This window comes from Etheostoma spectabile, chromosome 13 (genome assembly GCF_008692095.1).
Source record: "Etheostoma spectabile isolate EspeVRDwgs_2016 chromosome 13, UIUC_Espe_1.0, whole genome shotgun sequence".
Lineage (NCBI taxonomy): Eukaryota > Metazoa > Chordata > Actinopteri > Perciformes > Percidae > Etheostoma > Etheostoma spectabile.
The window spans coordinates 22,203,221-22,223,220 of NC_045745.1; the positions used below are offsets into that span (position 1 = coordinate 22,203,221).

Genomic DNA, 20,000 nt, shown 5'->3' on the forward strand with positions numbered 1-20,000 from the left:
TATTTACCTCCGAAACAAGTAATGTTTTTACTTTTTTTAAACTCAAAACGGGAACACTCAGAGGGGAATGTTTCAAGATAAAAAAAGTCCTAATATTTCAAGATAAAACGTCCTAATATTTCAAAATAGAAACTCCTAATATTTCAAGATAGAAAGTCTCAATATTTCATAATGCTGTAATGTACTGAACTACTGACAGCTTTTGCTTTATTGCTCAAGGCTTGTTTCTGCATCAGCTCCTTGAGAATCAGATACAATAAAAACTATTGAGGACATTTTCCTTTGACATTGATGCAGTATTAAACGAGATCGCTCCGGTCGGCAGAAACGAGCTACAATGTAAGTTAATAGGATAATTGTCCAGCTTGTATTTACGTTCGTAAAAGTGCTCGTTTAGCTGCTAACAGACTCATATTAATATTCTAAGTGTCTGACAACATTATGGAAAGGATTTCTAAGGAGGTCGACCTTTCTGTTAAAGATTAAGATCCTTTTTAAAACAAAAGTCTGCAAATTTGCGTTCGCTAAACCCACCGGACTCCATGTAAATAATCAGTGATTTTAGCATCGTGAAATACGGCTTCTAAAACATCTCTGAGCAGCGCTGGCTCTGGCTGCCTTGAGCCTGCGTGTAGGGTGTGCGACTATCGGCTACGTTTTGTCAGTATTTTCTTTCTTTCATTCCAATTTCGGGTCTGTCAGTCACAGTGAAAACCGGGGACAGGTCGCCAAATTCGGGGACTGTCCCCGGAAACCGGGGACGTCTGGTCACCCTACTTTAAGTAGCTAAAGTGTCTCCACACCACCAATGTCTTCTTTCCTCGCTATCTACAGCTAACAGCTCTCGATATTTAAGTCTGCTGCTGCTTCCTGTGAAGTTTCCTCTGAGGGAGCACTTGTCTCTTTAGTCTAACTATCTGGCTATGTTTGGCTAATAAAAGCTTTGTCTCTGTTATTTTTTTTTTTTTTTTTTTTTTTTTTTTGTGTATGTTCTCAAGAAGTGTAGCTTGTTGATTTGTTGATCAGAGTTTCAAATTTTCTTATTAACTTCCGTCAATGATTGACATATCTGTGATGAGAGTTATCGCTTTGATCTCCTGCCAAGCACTTGCGCTCAAATAGGAGAAGGGGACATAATGTGGCAGCTGGACAACAGACTTTTTTTATTTTCTGTGTTTGGACTTTTTTAGCTAGCTACACTGTCATGGGTTTTACTGCCTTGTTATCTGTGTAAACGTTATCTACGTTTATTCATATTTCAATAAGTTTTCTGCTATGTGGACACATTTAGCCCTTGTTATGACATTACATTTATTTTGAGAGGGAGAGAGAGATATATTTTCGCCTTGATAATATTGCTGTTTTTGGGATTGTAATTGCATAGATTACATATATGCAGATTGTTTAATATAACTTGTGCAGCCATGTGTTGACACTCAGGTTGTGATAGCTATTTGCTAGCAAAATGCAATCGCCAGTAAACAGACTAGCCTGTGCTAGCACGTGCTTAGCTATTAAAGGTGTATTACGCTGTTTGCTCCGTTATGGATATGTGTGCTATAGTAGATGTGACGTATTCTCAGGTTGTGTCACTGAGCAATATGTTACATGTTAATTATTTCAGAGAAATGAATGTAAAGATTTATATTTGGTAAATGTTCATAGTAAGTCAAATTATTATTTGCTTAACATGTGTTGGAGTTGTAAATAAATCTTCCTGGATCTTAAAGTCAGACATTTCTGGTTCAAGTTCTTACCGAAAACCAGCTACAGCCAGCCAGTGTTTCAGCAGCCAGTTTTCAATTGTTTTTTTCAAACCTATTGCCTATATTTTTGTAATATAATAAACTCTTTTACACTTTTTGAAACTATGTCAGCTTATGTAGGCCTATCAGTACTTTCTGAACATATTGAACACACTTTTAAAAATACCGTAATAATACTGAAAACCGTGATAATTTTGGTCCCTATAACTGTTACATCGCTAATAATGACTATGTAGGTAAAGGCAAATAATAGAATGTGAGAACAGTATGGTAGGGCCCATGCCTACAATGATCTGTGTATCTCATTTAAATTGCCCAACCTTGGTTGTGTGACAAGTTTTCTTTTGGGGACTACTGTACTACAGCCACTGTACAGTAGCTTCTCATAGATTTTCAATTTTACTAGTAGTCATGATTGTAACCTTTCTTCCATTATTATTTTCTTTCCTCCTTCATCAGTGGCGTGTACGTAAGGAGGCTATGATGGGCCTGGCATCCATCTACAGGAAGTACTCGCTACAGGGAGAGGGAGGGAGGGAGGCCTCTAAACAGATTTCCTGGATCAAAGACAAGCTGCTCCACATCTACTACCAGAACAGTATCGATGACAGGTCTGTGTGCATGTGTTCCAGTCAGTGCTATTAAAAAGTAGGGCCTTTTTATAAATTTTAGTAAAGCATTTAATACCTGGGGGTAAGTGTTTAAAAGGTAGAGCATTTAAATTTGTTCCATAAAAGATGCTGATTAGGCTCACTGAGTCACATGAATCGGGTGCACTTCATTTGCACAACAGCTTTCGTGCGTGCCTTGAGCTATTGGTAATGTATCTTGGATTTCATTTTGTTTGATAAATGTGTTTTATTCTATGGATAACTAGCCGAATGTAGATGAGATGTTTTACAGCCGACTTTGGCAATGTGCCAAACATTTTTCATCAGTTCTTCAGAATCCAAAAAGCAAAGGCTTCTTTCTAGACTTGAATTATTTCTCACTGCAGTTAAAGAGACGCCACCTACAGAAGCTTGAGGGCACCAAAATGTAAAGCAGTCGATGCTAGTAAAATGTAAATGTTTTTTATCTGCAAGGAGCTAGACAACACACTGCGGCATCACTTGCTTTACTTTTAACTGGATAAGTTGGTGTGTTATTGTTTCTCCACCTAAACATGCATAACATGAGGTTTGTCTGTAGTCATTCTGCAAAATGTCACTAGCTGAAGTACTGCAGCCATAGATGAGCCATGTTGAGGCATAGTGGGCACCACCAAAAAAAGCCTGAAAGACACCTCCAACAAAGTCATAGCTTTAGATCTGGCTACAGAACACTGCCTGTGGGTGTGGTTATCTTTTGATTTACAGTGCTGTAGTGGAGCTGCACAGCTACCAACAGGAAAAGTCTGTATTGTAACAGGCAGTTCCTGAATGTGTAACTGTATGAAAGTTAAGCCGGGCAGCGTTGACATACTTGTCCATGCTTAGCAAATTTTTTCATAAAACCTCTGAAATTGAATTATCCAAATTTTAAGGACACAAAGCATTTAAAAATGTCCCGTTTTTATTATGAGAGTTACTGAAATCTGAGATTATTCCACCACTGAGAAAGCATGTCATGTCTATTTAATTAGTCTACTCTGATATGTTTGGTTAGAAATTGCCAGTGGCCAGTGATGGACTATAATCTCATTCATGCATAAATATTTGATAAAACATTCAGGAACTTATAAATAGTAATGTGTTTTTATTTTTTGCCCCAACTTCTTTTTTTCTATGGCTTTCCTAAATCATTAATGGCATTTTTTCCTGAGCTGCCTTAATGTCAGACTCTATTGTAGATAATCCTATTACACAAACCTAATGGTAGCTTAATGACTGCCGGGGCTCTCAACTCAGACCCTAAACTAGGAAAAACAAAATGTTATATTCCAATGATATTCTTCATTTCAATGTTAATTTCTTCTGAAATGTTCCTGTCCATGTGCACAGGTTGCTGGTGGAGCGGGTCTTTGCCCAGTACATGGTTCCTCACAACCTGGAAACCACCGAGAGGATGAAGTGTCTTTACTACCTGTATGCCACCCTGGACACAAATGCAGTCAAGTAAGTCGTTCTTACATATATAACATCAATATAGCCCATTAGTTAATACCGATCAAATTGAGTCTTAAGATTATGCCAAATTTGAACATTCTGGAATAAATGTTTAGGAGGAAGGCCTTTATTTTTCTACTGTACTGCTTTTTTCTCATCATTCGTTTCTCTCTCCGTCCTTTGACTCTTCTTCCTCTGACTGTCAGAGCTTTGAATGAGATGTGGAAGTGCCAGAATCTGCTGAGACACCATGTGAAAGACCTGCTAGACTTGATCAAAAAACCCAAGGTAACTCACTGAAGCAGTGAACAAAAAACAAGCCGAGGGTTAATGTACCCTCGCCTAATGTTTCTAAACTATTCTTTCTGTTGTTTTGTGTTTGTTTGTAGTCTGAAGCATCAAGCAAGGCCGTATTCGCTAAAGTCATGGTGATCACAAGTAAGAGACATCACACATCAAATGAGTTTCTTTCAGAAACCCTACATCTACTTGTTTGAATTACCAACTCGTACTGCCGCTGAATCTTTTCACTTATAGCTGAAGAGAAAGTAAAAGAACAACATTTCTAATAAATTTGCTCAAACAGGATGACCTAGCTACCTTTTGTTTCAAATGTATTCCTTGTCAACATCACCCCTTTTTTTTGTTTTTTGTTTTTTTAAATTCTTTGTCCATAGGAAACCTGCCAGACCCAGGCAAGGCTCAGGACTTTGTAAAGAAGCTTGCTCAGGTCCTGGATGATGACGAGCGGATCAGAGATCAGTTAGAAACCTTGGTCAGCCCCTCGTGTTCCTGCAAGCAAGCGGAAGTCTGTGTGGTGAGTCTTGGCATTTCTGTTCAAGTGTAGTGCCATAAGATGAAGTGCAACCATCCCTCCACTGCCTTTTCAACCTATCTTGCCCTGGTTGAAACCCAAGGGGGAAATTGTTTCATGCCTTTATATGAGAACATCGATCTCTACACCCTTAAAATTCCTAGTTTATGAAAGGTCCCATGGCATGAAAAATTCATTTTATGAGTTTTTTTTCAACATTAATGAGTTCCCCTAATATGCCTATGGTCCCCAAATGGCTAGCATGGTGCTAGGTTTAACCTGAGCCCTGTGTATCCTGCTCAACCTTTGAGGGGGGGAAGTAAGCTCAGGATTTGGAATTCTCCTCCCCCCCCTTATGATGTCATAAGGGGCAAAATTACCTCCCCTTTTCTCTGCTTTGCCCGCCCAGAGAATTTGACCCACCCATGAGAAAGAGAGAGACATCATGGCTTGTAAACGAGCTAAGCATGGCAGTAGGTCAAGGTCACACCTCCACCCTCCACCTACCCTCGCATCTCTCCGCCTAAATAGCATTTAAAGCTACAGACACAGAAATGACACGTCTTAAGAAAGCTCATTGTGGTACTGTCTCTAGTGGCTGCAATTCTGCACCAAGGCTGAATTTCGGGAAAGAAACTTTAGCTACAGTATTAGGGGGACCACTGAGGCTTATATAAAAGCATCCAAAAAGCACCACGTCATAGGACCTTTTAAACAGATTTTGTGCATAAAAGATTATAAGGAATCAATTTATAGTGGTTATAGAAGGAAAAACACATCTCTCTCTGGTGCTTTGTTCATCTTGTGCTGCTGCAGCTTTTGCATTAATTTGACACCATTCAGTTAAGACTTGTTGTGTTAAAGTCGTACGCAAGTGTTAGTCCAACCTAGTAAGATAAGCGTCATAACTTTTACGTAAAAGTGACCACGTGGGTTATTCAGACACGAGAACAATGTTAAATTGCCAAAAGATTAGCGTTAATGGGTGCATGTCCAAACAGAGCCATATAGTATTTGTAGTAATTTGACCAACCGATAAAGTTATAGTAGTTAGGCCCACAGAATGTTGTAGAGACTAAAAATGACACATGTGAGACAGAGGGATTGTCAGGTTATCCTTCTTTACAGTGTCATTATCTTATTTAGAAATATTATCATTTGTTTGTCACATTTCCAGCGAGACATCACTAAAAAGCTCGGCAGCCCCAAACAGCCCAGCAATCCATTTCTGGAAATGGTCAAGTTCCTGCTGGAGAGAATTGCTCCTGTACACATCGACACAGAATCCATCAGGTGTGTAGGGGTGTGGGTGTGTGTGTGTGTGTGTGTGGGGGTGTTTTTTTGCTTCCAACGTTGCTTTAAAGGCAGCTAAACATAACTATTTCCGCGCTGCTCTTTTGTTTATAGCTCTCTCTCTCTTTTTTTTAAAATCTCTACCACCATCTATCAGTGCTTTGATAAAACAGGTTAACAAATCTATAGATGGAACAGCTGATGATGAGGAGGAGGGTGTCCCCACTGAAGAGGCCATCAGAGCAGGACTGGAACTGCTGAAGGTAAAAAACACTGGCAGCAGCAGTTGTTATAGTGATACAACCAATTCTAGACTTAAAAAAAAATTCTACATGTTTTATGATGATATTAGGGAAATAATTTTTTTGCGGATTGACCCTTTGTTTTTCATCCCACACAGGTGCTGTCGTTCACCCACCCGGTGTCATTCCACTCTGCAGAGACGTTTGAATCCCTGTTGGGTTGTCTGAAGATGGATGACGAGAAGGTTGCGGAGGCTGCGCTGCAGATCTTCAAGAACACAGGCAGCAAGATGGAAGAGAGTTTCCCTCACATCAAATCGTATGTATTAATTTGCTGATTAATGCTTTCAGTCATTCTCTGGCTTAAATTATAATGTGTGCTGTCACACTCATGTTTTATCAGACATACTACACTTATGACAACACTTTCTATGGTTTGTAATGGTGTTCTCCTGCTTTCTCCCCCAAGTGTTTTGCTGCCGGTACTGCAGGCCAAAGCCAAGAGAGGCCCCCCTCGCCAGGCCAAGTATGCCATCCACTGCATAAACACCATGTTCACCAACAGAGACACACACTTCGCCCAAATCTTTGAGGTCAGTCAGTCCCGTCTGTTTGGTTTTATACTTGTTTTACACATAAAAGGAAAAGTTGTGTGTATCTCCTGGTTTGACACACTTTGCAAAGCCTTTTCATTTTTTTAATGCAGAGAAACCGATTATGATAATATGATAAATGTGTCTGAAATATTTAGAAACCGCCTTGAGGTGAAATCAGTTCTCAACTACACCAATAAATGAAATAATGACACACTGATTGATGAATAAATGATGAACACGACCCCCTAAACCTGAACTATTTGTCGGATATAATTTAATGTCCATGTTTTTGTTTACCAGTAGATCTGCATGTCTGACCTAGGATCAAGCAGTCAATGAAATGTTATGTGTTTCTTCAGCCTCTGCACAAAGGCCTGGACCCTGCTAACCTGGAGCAGCTCATCACTCCTTTGACCACCCTGGGTCACCTGGCTCAGCTGGCCCCAGAACAGTTTGCAGCACCGCTCAAATCTCTAGTCGCCAACTTTATTGTGAAGGATCTGCTCATGAATGACAGGGTACACTAATCTTATATTACAAAGAAAAACACATTTCATCACTTTTTGTATACTGTCTGATTTGATGGGTTAAAGGACCACAATGTAGTTGTTTTTATAAAAGCGCATGATTGTGTTGCCTGTAGGTCCCAGGCAAGAAAACAACCAAACTTTGGGTTCCTGATGATGAAGTGTCCCCGGAGACTCTGGCCAAGGTCAGCAGTGAACACTTACTACTACTACTACTAGTACTAGTACTACTACTACTAGTACTACTGATTGTCTCTTTTAAAAAGAATTGTCATGTTAATTATCATGTCAACACAATCTTGCTTTATTTATCTTAACGATACAAAAATCAGTATCAGGGGAAATGTAACTTAAATTTTGCACTTTTATTAACCCAAAACTGATTTTTGACCTTTCGCCCTCCTCCATTCAGATCCAGGGCATAAAGCTTATGGTGCGGTGGTTACTAGGCGTAAAGAACAACCAGAGCAAATCAGGCAACTCCACCCTGAGGATGCTGACTGCAATTCTACACAGTGACGGAGATTTAACCGAACAGGGCAAGATGGGGTAAATGACAAAGCCTAAACTCTTTTATTAGACAAAGGGTCCTCTGTGTGTCAGCCTTTTTAGCATCTCAGAGAAAGCTTTGTCTTCAGATAATAATCATACAATTTTCAGTGAAGTGCTGGATTTTAATTGTGGAACCTAGGGGGTTGTCAAACTGTAACACATTGCAGATGAATCAAGAAATCCTTGTTTACTTTTGTTTCCTCTGCTCCTTCCCCTTGTCCCCCAGTAAACCAGACATGTCGAGGCTGCGGCTGGCAGCTGCGTGCGCCCTACTGAAGCTGGCACAGGAGCCCTGCTATCATGAAATCATCACACTGGAGCAATATCAGCTTTGTGCTCTTGTCATAAATGTAAGAAGTCTACATTTTTCATGCTAAGCTTATGCGTGTTTTAGGGCTCTTTTTGTTCTCAATGTTTTGAAATTATGCACTACTACTGGGGTTTCTTTTTCTCTCCCTACACTCTCTCCCCCTACTCTCTCTCCCCATAACCGTTTTATAATGTCATTTCTCCTCTTTATTATTGCCACTGTTTTCTGTGCGTTTTTCTCTTTGCGCTCTAGGATGAATGCTACCAGGTGCGACAATGTTTTTCCCAGAAGCTCCACCGGGGCCTCTGCCGCCTCCGTCTGCCGCTGGAATACATGGCAGTGTTTGCTTTGTGTGCCAAGGACCCTGTTAAGGAAAGGAGGGCTCACGCACGCCAGTGCCTGGTGAAAAATGTCAACATACGCAGAGAGTACCTCAAACAGCACGCCGCCATCAGCGGTAAAGAAACTGAACAAAATCAATTTTTAAATGAAATCTGACAATTGTTTTGTCTTTTAATCTTTGAAGCAGCTACAAAAAGTCTGTAGCATGATACAAGTCTGTAATTGTGTGGGTGTGGGTGTGGGTGTGGGTGTGGGTGGGTGTGTGAGCATGTTTCAAATGTAGGGATGAAAATAAGTGATATGAAGAGGACATTAAAAAGAAATTTGACAGGGGAAAGGGAATTGATAAGTTATTTTGCTCTCCTTATAGTGCTCCTCAGGGCACATGGCAGTAATCATTAGCACTGTTGTGAAGTGGTAATGGTTCCTTTGTGTGTTCTAACAGACAAGCTGTTCTCTCTGCTGCCGGAGTATGTGGTACCCTACACCATCCACCTGCTGGCCCATGACCCAGACTATGTTAAAGTACAGGACATTGAGCAGCTCAAAGAAATTAAAGAGTAAGTTTTGTTTGGGAAAGTTGCTGGTTAAGAGAAATACACATTTTATAAATTGAAACATTAATGTGGAACATTACAACCTGGTATTTACATTACAGAGTCATATTTATGGGGGACACAGCTATGTTGGCTGTAAAAACACTAGGCACAGAATAATATCAACTTTTTTCCCCCAATAGAGAATACTTGGTGCTATTACCATTTTATCATTGCCATTACTCATGAATTGCATCTTCAGTTTAGTGCAAGAACTTGAACTTAAAAGGAAAATTTTACATCATATGGTTTAAGTCCTGCATGCTGATGTCAAACTTCCCCTCCTTATTAGGGCTCTGTGGTTTGTCCTGGAGATTATCATGGCAAAGAATGAGAACAACAGCCATGCCTTCATAAGGAAAATGGTGGAAAATATCAAACAGACGAAAGATGCCCAGTCCCCCAGTGATTCCAAAACCAACGAGGTACACATTTCATCTGCAAGTTCATGTTCACTGTGTAGATATATGGATATGGATGGCACATATTATTTCACTGCTATATCTACCATCCTGAGTACCATCCTTCTAACTAGACTTTGTGTCTTTCCTGTACAGAAACTCTACACAGTGTGTGATGTAGCCATGCACATTATCATGTCAAAGAGCACCACCTACAGTCTGGAGTCCCCAAAAGACCCTGTGCTGCCTTCATGCTTCTTCACCAAACCCGACAAGGTTTGTTTCTGCACTTCAAAGCATTTTCCAGAAGATTCCATATTTAATTTCCAGCAAAGCAGTTTCTATTACATTCTTCTTTATGGACATTAATAGCAATAGCTAAGCTGCTAGTAAGATCAGAAAACCTTTTCTTCTCTTTGATTTTTTTTAAATGATGGTTCACACATCCTTTTGTGTGTCACAGGTACTAATATACACATATGCATCACTTTGAAAAGTGCACATACTAAATTGTTCATTAAAAGATTAACACCGATTACTTGTGATTTCCTGATTGTGGTAGCTGGTAATAACTTGGTTTTCAGTGCCTTAACCAGTTTTGGGGTTTTAGCTGGCACACATTTTGACTTATGAGATTGTTTGGCAAAAGCAAACCTTCTCATAATCCTCAGCTTGTGTTTTCAGTCGCAAGCAACAAATGCTCTGACATAAGATTTCTCTCTGTTTCAGAATTTCAACAACACAAAAAATTATCTTCCACCAGAGATGAAGTCATTCTTCACACCAGGAAAGGTAAGCTTAATCAAACTTCTGAAATAGTAATGTTTGCTTTTGCATCTAATTTCTGGGCATTGTTGGATGGAACACATATCAAACTCATGTCATCTTTTGCCCCTCCCTCCTCAAGCCCAAATCTGCTAACGTCTTGGGGGCAGTAAACAAGCCCCTGTCGTCGGCGGGGAAACCGATCCAGAGTAAAGCTTCTCGTATGGAGACTGCCAGCAACGATGACCCCTCGTCCAACCCAGGCTCCCCACAACGCAGCAAGACCAGGTATAAGACACGTATTGCACATACACACCCTAAAGTTCAAACCCTGATGTCAACAAGTCGTTACCCTGCTTAAATGTTGTTGACAAAGACGCTAAATCTCATCCAGTTCCAGACATTCAGGTCCTCTGATCTCTGAACCTACATAGAAAGTACTCTGGATCTACTTATTTGTCAAATGGAAAATAAAGAAACGTGTTTGCTGATATATGCTAATAAACTGCACAGGATCCCCAAAAGACATGGCTTTTGTATCTTTGCACTTGTTGCACCTTGAGCTGCATTCTTTTTTCTTTTTGTATGTACAAAAGTAAGTAACCATTAATAATTGCTATGTTTCAGGCATGACAGCACAGAAATGGATCACAGTGAAAATGAGGACATCAGCCTGACAAGAGCAGACAGCACTGACAAGGTATTAAAACCTTGTTTTATATGGCTAGAATATCCTCTGTGACGTGAGACTGGTAGATATAATAGAGCAACAGCGCTTTAATTTTGTCTTTTTAGGTACTAAGCTGGTTTGTCTGATAATTTGAAGTTGTTGTGTCATAGTGACACTTAACATCTGCTTGGCCATTAGTACTAATCATTACTAATGGGAGTTTCAGACCATCTTGTTTATACACATTGTCTTAAAAACTCCAGTAATTACCCCGAAAATTTCACAGTAATGAGTTATTTGTTTCTTGGGATATTATATGTTGACAGAATCTCCCAGCCATACTCCTCTTGATAATATTCCTCCCTAGTTGGAAATATAATTATTTTTTATCACATTTGGACAACTCTAGTTCTAGGAACTAAAGCTTTATTTCCTTCTCATGGCTGTAATTTAGTTTTGATAACGAGGGTGGCAGTAGCTCAGTCTGTAGGGATTTGGGTTGGAACCCGAGGGTTGCTAATACAAGTCCCCATACTACCAAAGTATGGGGGTGGAATCATTGCTGCAGAGGTGCAAGTTCACCTCCTGGGCACTGCCAAGGTGCGTCCATCGACAGCTACAGCCCCCTCACTCTGACATTTCTCCATTAGTGCATGTATAGTCACTGAGCATGTGTGTGTAATTCAGGCCTGTTTGTAATGTGTATAATAACAGAGTGAAAAACATTGTAATATCCCTTGCAAGATTAATAAACTATAAATTATCATTATGAGAACACCCAATACACCAACAGGATAAAAAAGCAAAAATAAGTAGGCTTTTTTGTATATAAATGAGATTTGTAATGGCAAATATGAACAAATATTAAAAACCATGAAAAACTGGAATTTTCTTAATCCGTTTTATAGTTTGACTGGACAAATAATCAAATGACACAGTAGCTTAGAACAAGTACAAATGGTCATGTTGCTGTGATCCAGTTAAGTGTTTCCAGTCATAAACCCTTCTAGCTCTGTGCTTTTGATTGTACTGTGTAAACACCTGCTGGTTTAAGTCAAGATAGGATTAGCAAGTACACGTTGTGTAAACTATCATGACAGCCTCCAGACCTACTGCGTACATCATTTTGTCTTTGTGTTAGACATTCTCTCTTCTCCAAAAAGTCACATATAATGTTATCTTCTGATGGGTGTCTTTGAGCAAAAAGTATCAATGTATCATACATTTCAAATGCAAATGGACTACTAACTTTCCCGGGGTAAAAAAGACATTGTCATTAAGAAAAGTGTCAAGATGTATATGTTAATCACAAAACAAATCATGGTCCACATAGGCTACAGCAGGAAGCATAGTCAGCTAGGGCTGAAACGATTCCTTGAGTAACTCAAATAGTTAGATTACTAAAAATCCTCGATGCAAAAATGATTTGCCTCAAAGCTTTGTTTAATTAACGTTACCAAGGTTGTGTGGCTCACAGTGAGGGTTATTACTGTTGCACACCAGGCTGACACTTGTGACACATGCCGTGAAGACTGTTTACAAAATCAAGAAAGTGTGTAAGGGACTAAGAGAAGAGACGAGAGAAAACAACAAAGTGTCCAAAATAGCACGTCAATGCTTCAGCATCTCAACTGAATACATTGAATTTAACTTGAGTTTTATGGACGATGAAACTACAACAAACACAACTACCAAAATCAAAGACAAGAAAACGTAGTGGTGTTGTGACCACAATTTAATCTAAAGAGCCAACTTGTATCCCTTCGGAAAAAAAACAGCTCATTATTGCGCACCACTCTCTCTCTCTTCACGGAGAAACAGCTGATCAACGATCTACTAGCATAAGTGTGTAACAGAGCTGTGCAACCTTGTAATCAAATATATAATTGAAAATAGGTTGAATAGAATTAAAATGAACATATATGCCTATATACAGATCAGTCTCAGGTTGAAAGTTGTAGTTTATGTATTAAGGTAATGTTTATGTATGTTTAATGTGTGCTTTAGTTTGAGGTTGTTAATTGTATTTCAGAAAACAATGTAATATGGCACTTAAGTGCACTTGCTGTTTAGTTTTTGGAGAGATGATATTGTAAGCAAAGTAGGCAATAAAAATGTTGCTTTTTCCAAAAATTAAAATAAAACTATTAATTAAATTAAACTATTGTATGTTATTGCTCTTCAGTAAAACAAAACTTTTTCTTATCCAATTACTCGATTAATCATTGGAATAATCGGTAAAAAATTTAATTACTGAAAGAATCGATAGCTGCAGCCCAGCCATCAGCCCTCAATTATTTGTTCTGTCTTTTGCAGGATATAGAAAAGCCCCGCGGTCGCAAACGTGGCGTGACCTCCAGTGATGACCAGGACAACAAACCAAAGCGTGGACGCAAGAAGACGGCAGCCAACACAACTGCGGTGGCTGAGTCTGAGGAACAGTGGGACGAGGACAATCGGCCAGAGGATGAACAGAACAGCCCGCCGAAAAAAGGACGCAGGGGCCGGCCTCCAAAGTCTGCTACTGCCAGTCAGGATACTCCTGCTAAGGGGAAGAGGGGGCGAAAGAAGGCAGCTCCACCACCAGAAGATGATGAGGAGGAGGAAGAGGAGAAGGTGGAGGAGGAAGCAGAGGAGGAGGACGACGAAGAGGATGATAGGAGCAGTGAAAATCTGGAGTTGAAGCCCAAGGGAGGCAGGCAAGCCAGAGCACCGCGGCGATCACAAGGGTAAGAAACCGTATCCATAAATGACTTCAAAGATGTTCAGTTAGCTTCACTAATTACACAGCTGTTAGCAATGTGAAGTCTGTCAGCAAGATAAATTTGTTTTAAACTCTGTTTGCATTTTGTCTTCGTTTAACAGCACAGAGTCAGCTGAGTCCACACCGCAAAAAAGGAGAGGACGTCCACCCAAATCGGCTCAGCCTCCTGCCAAGAAACCAGTGTAAGATGTACTGTACACTAACTTTGTGATCTTCCAGGTTGTTGCATAACTCCAGCACACATTTTTAACATCACAGTGAAGGTTTTGGAATATTGTTTGTGTATCAAATTTTGTTTGTATTTGCGTACCTGCCACTGTTTTGTAAAGTAATTTAATAGACCAGCCTAGCGTAATCTTCAAAAATAACCCTTGAAACTCAACATCGTTTTTCTTATTCAAAATACATTTTTCATATAGAAAAATCTTCGGATTGTTGCTTATATGATATTCCATGAAATGCACAAAACTTTACTGCCATGTCGTCCTAGTAATGACAAAACTTTTTGTCACAAAACTACAAAATTGTAAATGTATCTGTCCATTTACTACGCCATTTCCTTAATTACATTTTGGCTCACATTTTGTCGGTCTCCCTTCAGTTAATGTATTTTGGTTAAATGAGGGTAAAGTTTAAGGGTAAGAAAGGTGAGTCTGCACAGTTTTCATATATTTATTATTAATTTGATTCATCCTGCAGTGCAACACAATCTAGATCACCAGTAAACATTTTAAAGCGTTATTGAATCTTACTGGCCAGCAGGGTATGTGTGAATTACTGTTCTGCCAAAGACCCTGGTGCGTGATATTTTGAGATACTTTTAAATAAGAAAGTTCTGCGTTGAGCCAGGCTGCAGCTTTGCGCTTCGGTGGGTGGTGGTGATGATGTTTTCTACATTTACCAATGTCTCCCTTTGGCCTGCCGAGGCATTCCGATTCACCCCTCTGTGTCCCCCCTCTTTGGCATCCAGGCGCGGTGGGCGATCGAAGGCAGCTGCTGCTAAAGATGACTCTGAGGAAGATGATGAAGAGGAGGAGGAGCAAGAGGACGAGCCAACACCGAAGGTATTGGAAGTTTTTACATGAATCGTATCTGGGAATACTGGGCTTTAGACTAATGTAAGAAGTGTGCAGGAATTTATATGCTCTGTTTTCTCTCAAAAGTTTTCACCCAACTGTTGTGTTTTTGTTCTCCCCTAGGGTCGCAAGAAGGCAGCAGGGCGAAGAAGATGAGCAAAAAAATAAACATGGACATGGAGGACAAACAAAAGTGGCACGTCTACTCTAAAGTCGTGGAGGAATGACGTAGGGAAAAAAATATGGACATTGAACTTTTTAAACTTTTCAAATGCCGAAGCTCCTACTGTTACACAAATTCACACACTTGCATATACCACATGCACACTACATCAGTACATTGGTATCATTAGCTGTGGGTTGTTGCATTGTGTTGCATTGTGATGATGTTCGCCACATTTAAGTAGAAATAATTTTAACAGAAAATCAAAAAAGATCACTCTTGTAAATAGTCTCTTATGTCTGTTTCATGTTCTGTTGTTGTGTTTGATGCTGACTGGGAGGATGCTGTAAAGCCTTTTACCCGCTGATATTATTAAAGTGCTTCCATAAAGCAATATTGCTCATCAATCATTCCCTCTGTGTCACACTTTCAAAAACCGAAAGAGATTAACCATTATCTTTTTTGTGACGTTAATTGTGTCCTTTTACTTAAAAAGAAAATGTGCGATTTTGTTTACAGCTCTGTTTATTAATACCTTTTATACAATGTATTGAAAATTAAAAAAAAAAAAAAAAAAAGAAACATGTCAAAGCTGTCCAAATGTAGAGTTGCCTCTGGTGTGGAAAAGATTGTAGTGTGCGTCTCATTTTTAGGTTTGTACTTACTGGTAGATGGAAGTCATGAGCAGCTGTGGTTTTAGTGTTTGTCACTGCTGATTAATATGGCTTCACATCCACCCAGTCAGATCCTCCGTTGTATCAATATAATTCTCTATAAAACCTGACTTTCTCGATTTCTTTTTATTTCTCGGATTCTTTCTCTTGGATCTTGGATTAATCGGTTTGTTTTTCATACAGGAGATGATGAGCTGGAATGCCTTCAGGTGTAAGGGAAATTGGGAAGAAAATGTGACAAATAGTATCACAAAACCAGCTTTAAGTTTATCTTGTTTCAAAAATGTAAGACTCTATAATTGAGCCTTTTTAGAGCATTGTTAGCCTGTCTTAGATGCAATGCCTTTGAAATATTTTACCAGGTAAGTAAGGGATAATACATTCTCCTAGATCCATGGATAATGCATCGCTTTTTAGATTTTTATATTAAGTACGTGTGTCTCATCTATTCTGCTTGTGATGCTAGGCAACATCTACAAGTCTCAATCTAATGGTCAGATTCACGCAAATGTGATTAAAAACACCTAAATAAATGCATGTTTCTTACTGAGGAGCTAGGCTACTTATCCCATTTTTTGGTTATTGGTGGTCACAAATGACACTGCTCAAAGCTGTTTATCTCTGGCTTACTGTTGCTGTCGTTACCTAGCTACATGTTGTAATAACCTACCTGCCATTAGATCTGATCATAGATGTCTGGTTACTAAACGCTAATCTTTTATTTAGCCGCTTCATTTTCAGGGTCTTAGTATTGTGCATGCTCTCACACTGTCATGGTCATGGTTCGGACACTCGAATAGAACAGATCCATTGTAGACGTTATTAGTAGCACCTGAGCTTTTCCTACTATGAGAAGTTAACATGGCTGCTATAAAAAAAAAGCACATTGGAAGTTTTCAATCAGAAATGTCAGAAAAATAATTTTTTGAAATGCATAGTAGCACCACATGGCAGGGAGAGATTGGCAATTGTGACTGTTTTGTTTTGGATTTTTTTGTATGGGTACTGGCTGTTTTGGGCCTAATTTTATTTTGTCATATTTAAAAAACACACTCTGTGCCAATACCTGCTTTATAATTAGTACGTTGTATGGATCTGTGACACAGGTTTGTCCAAAACCTGCTCACCATGTAAGAGCTGCTGAATGCCACTGAACAAGAACAATTCCTTTTGATATTTTTTTGTCTCGTCAGGCCACAAACTTAAAGAAAGAAAAGGGGACAAGACAGCCTCTAAAGATTTTGGACCCTACCAGAAGGAATTGCTTGTATAAGGTATTGCTTTACATTAAATGGCACACACAGTACATGTTTTTAATGTGGTTAGTAACTGATGATCAACTGGCAGAAAAGTTAAATCGATCCTAAGACCTAACCAACTTCAAGTTCATATTTTTTTTTGACAAACTGCTAATGCCTCCTTAAAATAACGAGCCACACAAGTTATCTTTGGTTTGAGATTTTGTTATGTACACAAAACATATTAGTTTTCCCTATCTAAATAACATGTCAGACCCTCTTCACTTCTAAGGCCAGATTTATGAGCTGTATTTTTGAATTGGATCTAATTTACTACACAGGCCGTCCCGTCATAACCAGTTTGTTCTCATGTGCTGCTAAGCGTCACTTGATGGTGTTCTTCCTGTGTTATGTGTATATGGAGACCAGAAGTGTACACTTGAGATGTGAACTTTCCAGTGCAGCTCAGCTTGGTGGAAAAACTCCCACACTATGTTTTGCCCCTGGTTATAATCTATGACGGGATCCATGACATCACAAAGGGCTGCTGGGCTGCCAGGTGAGTCTGTTTTCCTGCATCAGGGGGACTAGCCAGACCCTCCTCTGCTGCGCTGATGGAGAAAGGTCTGGCAAAGTGAAGCTAGCCTATCATTAAACTAGTCTGGACCCTTTGGATTCCAAATTGCTGTACCACATCCTCAAAGGGTTTCAATATGCCACCGAGATACAGGTCCTCCAATGTGAAAATTCCCTTTTTCCAACCAATCCCTCCAAAAAAAAGGGGGAGATCTACCAATACATAACTTCGGATTTCACCAGACACTTGAAGTATTTAGATATGAATCCAGTTCAAACAGTCAGGCCGCTTTTTGGTCTAAACGACATTTAAGTGAGAGATATCGGATGTGTTTTTGTAAGGGGAATAATGGGCAAGAGCAGATTGCTCATACAATACCAGGTTGGGGCTCTCTCAGGATGAAGTGACCAGTTGGACAGATGCCTTAAGTTAAAAGCATAGTAGTAATAATACAACATTGTTGGTAGACACAAACCTCCTCTATCAATCAGTCTTCATAATTTATTCAAATGTAGCCTCTTTTTTTTTTTTTGTACTATTCCAAATGTCTTTGTTATCCTGTTGCAGCAGGGTAGCCTACACTGACTGCTGTTTGCATATCTTCTCCTCACCCCCTCCGCTCTCCTCTGCCCACGCTCCTGACTGAACTGGACGGAACTTGATCCAGTGAGAAATGCAGATGGGTTTTTGTACTCTTGACACAATGTGACATTTAAATGTAGCTATGAGATTATCTGCCAACATGAGGATGTATTATAATGGTGCTGAGATCATATTAAGGCTTTTGCACCTGGGTCATTTCCCTGTTCTGTCCTGTAAATGGGGTATTATCAAATTCGGGTAGAAATGCACGACTGAGGCCTTACTTTAACAGACTAATAAAATGACCTGATGATTCCTTGTTTCCCTTTGGTTACAACTTAAACTAATGAGTCTCTGTGTCATGTAGTGCCTGGAGACCTTTGTGCGTCAGGTGCTTTGGCTAATAATTTACAGATTTATAGAGGTGGCGAGTGGTGGGTTCACAGCTGGCTGGTTGCACTACACAGCCCGCTGTATGGTCACTGAAGGACCCCAAGCCTGGTGAAATGACGATTAGAGTCATCAGAAGCCAGTACTGACGGGCACCATGAGTGGTCTACTCGCCCTTTTGATATTTCTCGGCTTTACCTCTGCAGCCGCAAAGCCCAACGCTGGTTTGAAAACATGGGGGCGTTTCAGTAAACTGCCCTATCCAGGAGACAAGGCTTTCCTCTACGATACCTTCCCCGGGGATTTCATATGGGCCGTGGGAACGGCGGCGTACCAGGTGGAGGGCGCATTTGAGAAGGACGGCAAGGGGCTCTCCGTTTGGGACACTTTTACGCGCGGTGGGAACCGGATGGCTACCGGGGACGTTGGCAGCGACAGCTATCACAACATCCACGCCGACATCCGAGCCATCAGGCAGCTTGGGGTCAGCCACTACAGGTTCTCACTGTCCTGGTCTAGGATATTTCCCAACGGCACCCGCGGGAGTTACAACGAAATCGGCACCAACTACTACCGGACACTCATCAAGAGGTTGAGGGAGATCCGCGTGCAGCCGGTGGTCACGCTCTACCACTGGGACCTGCCCGACCACCTCCAGCAGACCCTCGGCGGCTGGAGCAACCCGGAGCTCGTGGGGATTTTTAGGGACTACGCTGATTTTTGTTTTCAAACTTTTGGGAATGACGTAAAGTATTGGATCACCATCGATAACCCGTTTGTGGTGGCACGGCACGGGTATGGCACCGGAGTGGTCGCTCCCGGGATAAAGAACGACCCCGATCTTCCGTTCCGGGTTGGACACAATCTCCTTAAGGTGAGTTTTTCGTTATTTAAATGTAAAACATGTTGTAACTTTAGTTGTCATGTAAATGAGTAAAAAGTACAATATTCCTCTCAGAATTGGTGTAAAAAAATAAAAGAAGAAGCATAAGATGGAAATACTCTAGGAAAGCACACAATCATTTAAAGGAGAAAGTACTTGAGTACAGTTCCACCACTGTTTGTCTATTTTTTGTTTCTTTTCTTATTTCACTTTTTCTATTTTTTAAACGTTTTGTGTTGTATTTTTTTATCAATCTTTAAAATTTTGTTCCGAAATCTCCCTGTAAATGATTGTTTATCATTCAATTGTCTTATTAGTCTAGTTTGTCCATCACCTGTGAAAAACTTTGAACTGCACTGACCTAAATTAAATAAAGTTTGACAAATTTTTGTCCTTCCCAACCCTTCCCTTCTCTTTCATCATCATTTTATACCTACCATCCTCTCCATCTTCTCCAACCTCCTCTTCTCCTCCTTCCCCTTGGTCTGCCCATCGTTTCCCTTTCTGTCCTTCTGTCTGTTTCTCCGTCAGGCTCATGCTGCTGCATGGCATCTCTACCACCGCCACTATCGGCCCCGTCAGCAGGGCAGGTTGTCCATGGCGCTGGCCTCTCACTGGATCAAGCCCAGCCGTACCCGCCTGGAAAGCCTGCGGGAGTGTCAGTGCTCCCTGGACCACGTCCTGGGCTGGTT

At 40.3% G+C, this 20,000-nt stretch overlaps 2 protein-coding genes across 2 annotated transcripts in view; both read left to right on the forward strand.

The window, feature by feature from the left end:
- The window catches only part of pds5b (PDS5 cohesin associated factor B), a 35,022-nt gene extending 19,274 nt beyond the window's left edge, over window positions 1-15,748 (forward strand). The window contains exons 12-35 of the mRNA XM_032533556.1: window positions 2,226-2,377; window positions 3,749-3,862; window positions 4,060-4,141; window positions 4,243-4,291; window positions 4,531-4,670; window positions 5,845-5,960; window positions 6,118-6,223; window positions 6,361-6,521; window positions 6,672-6,795; window positions 7,158-7,316; window positions 7,442-7,510; window positions 7,738-7,874; window positions 8,104-8,227; window positions 8,440-8,644; window positions 8,975-9,089; window positions 9,418-9,550; window positions 9,683-9,802; window positions 10,256-10,318; window positions 10,434-10,579; window positions 10,919-10,991; window positions 13,278-13,690; window positions 13,827-13,907; window positions 14,696-14,789; window positions 14,925-15,748. Of these exons, the coding sequence (XP_032389447.1) occupies window positions 2,226-2,377; window positions 3,749-3,862; window positions 4,060-4,141; window positions 4,243-4,291; window positions 4,531-4,670; window positions 5,845-5,960; window positions 6,118-6,223; window positions 6,361-6,521; window positions 6,672-6,795; window positions 7,158-7,316; window positions 7,442-7,510; window positions 7,738-7,874; window positions 8,104-8,227; window positions 8,440-8,644; window positions 8,975-9,089; window positions 9,418-9,550; window positions 9,683-9,802; window positions 10,256-10,318; window positions 10,434-10,579; window positions 10,919-10,991; window positions 13,278-13,690; window positions 13,827-13,907; window positions 14,696-14,789; window positions 14,925-14,957 (3,009 nt within the window). The 3' untranslated portion in view covers window positions 14,958-15,748. The remainder of the gene's footprint in view (window positions 1-2,225; window positions 2,378-3,748; window positions 3,863-4,059; window positions 4,142-4,242; window positions 4,292-4,530; window positions 4,671-5,844; window positions 5,961-6,117; window positions 6,224-6,360; window positions 6,522-6,671; window positions 6,796-7,157; window positions 7,317-7,441; window positions 7,511-7,737; window positions 7,875-8,103; window positions 8,228-8,439; window positions 8,645-8,974; window positions 9,090-9,417; window positions 9,551-9,682; window positions 9,803-10,255; window positions 10,319-10,433; window positions 10,580-10,918; window positions 10,992-13,277; window positions 13,691-13,826; window positions 13,908-14,695; window positions 14,790-14,924) is intronic.
- A 2,701-nt stretch (window positions 15,749-18,449) lies between these two features.
- kl (klotho) overlaps window positions 18,450-20,000 on the forward strand; it is a 9,793-nt gene continuing 8,242 nt past the window's right edge. Inside the window, exons 1-2 of the mRNA XM_032533855.1 lie at window positions 18,450-19,299; window positions 19,840-20,000. The exon at window positions 19,840-20,000 is cut by the window's right edge and continues 270 nt beyond it. Coding sequence (XP_032389746.1) covers window positions 18,583-19,299; window positions 19,840-20,000 — 878 coding nt within the window. The 5' untranslated portion in view covers window positions 18,450-18,582. The remainder of the gene's footprint in view (window positions 19,300-19,839) is intronic.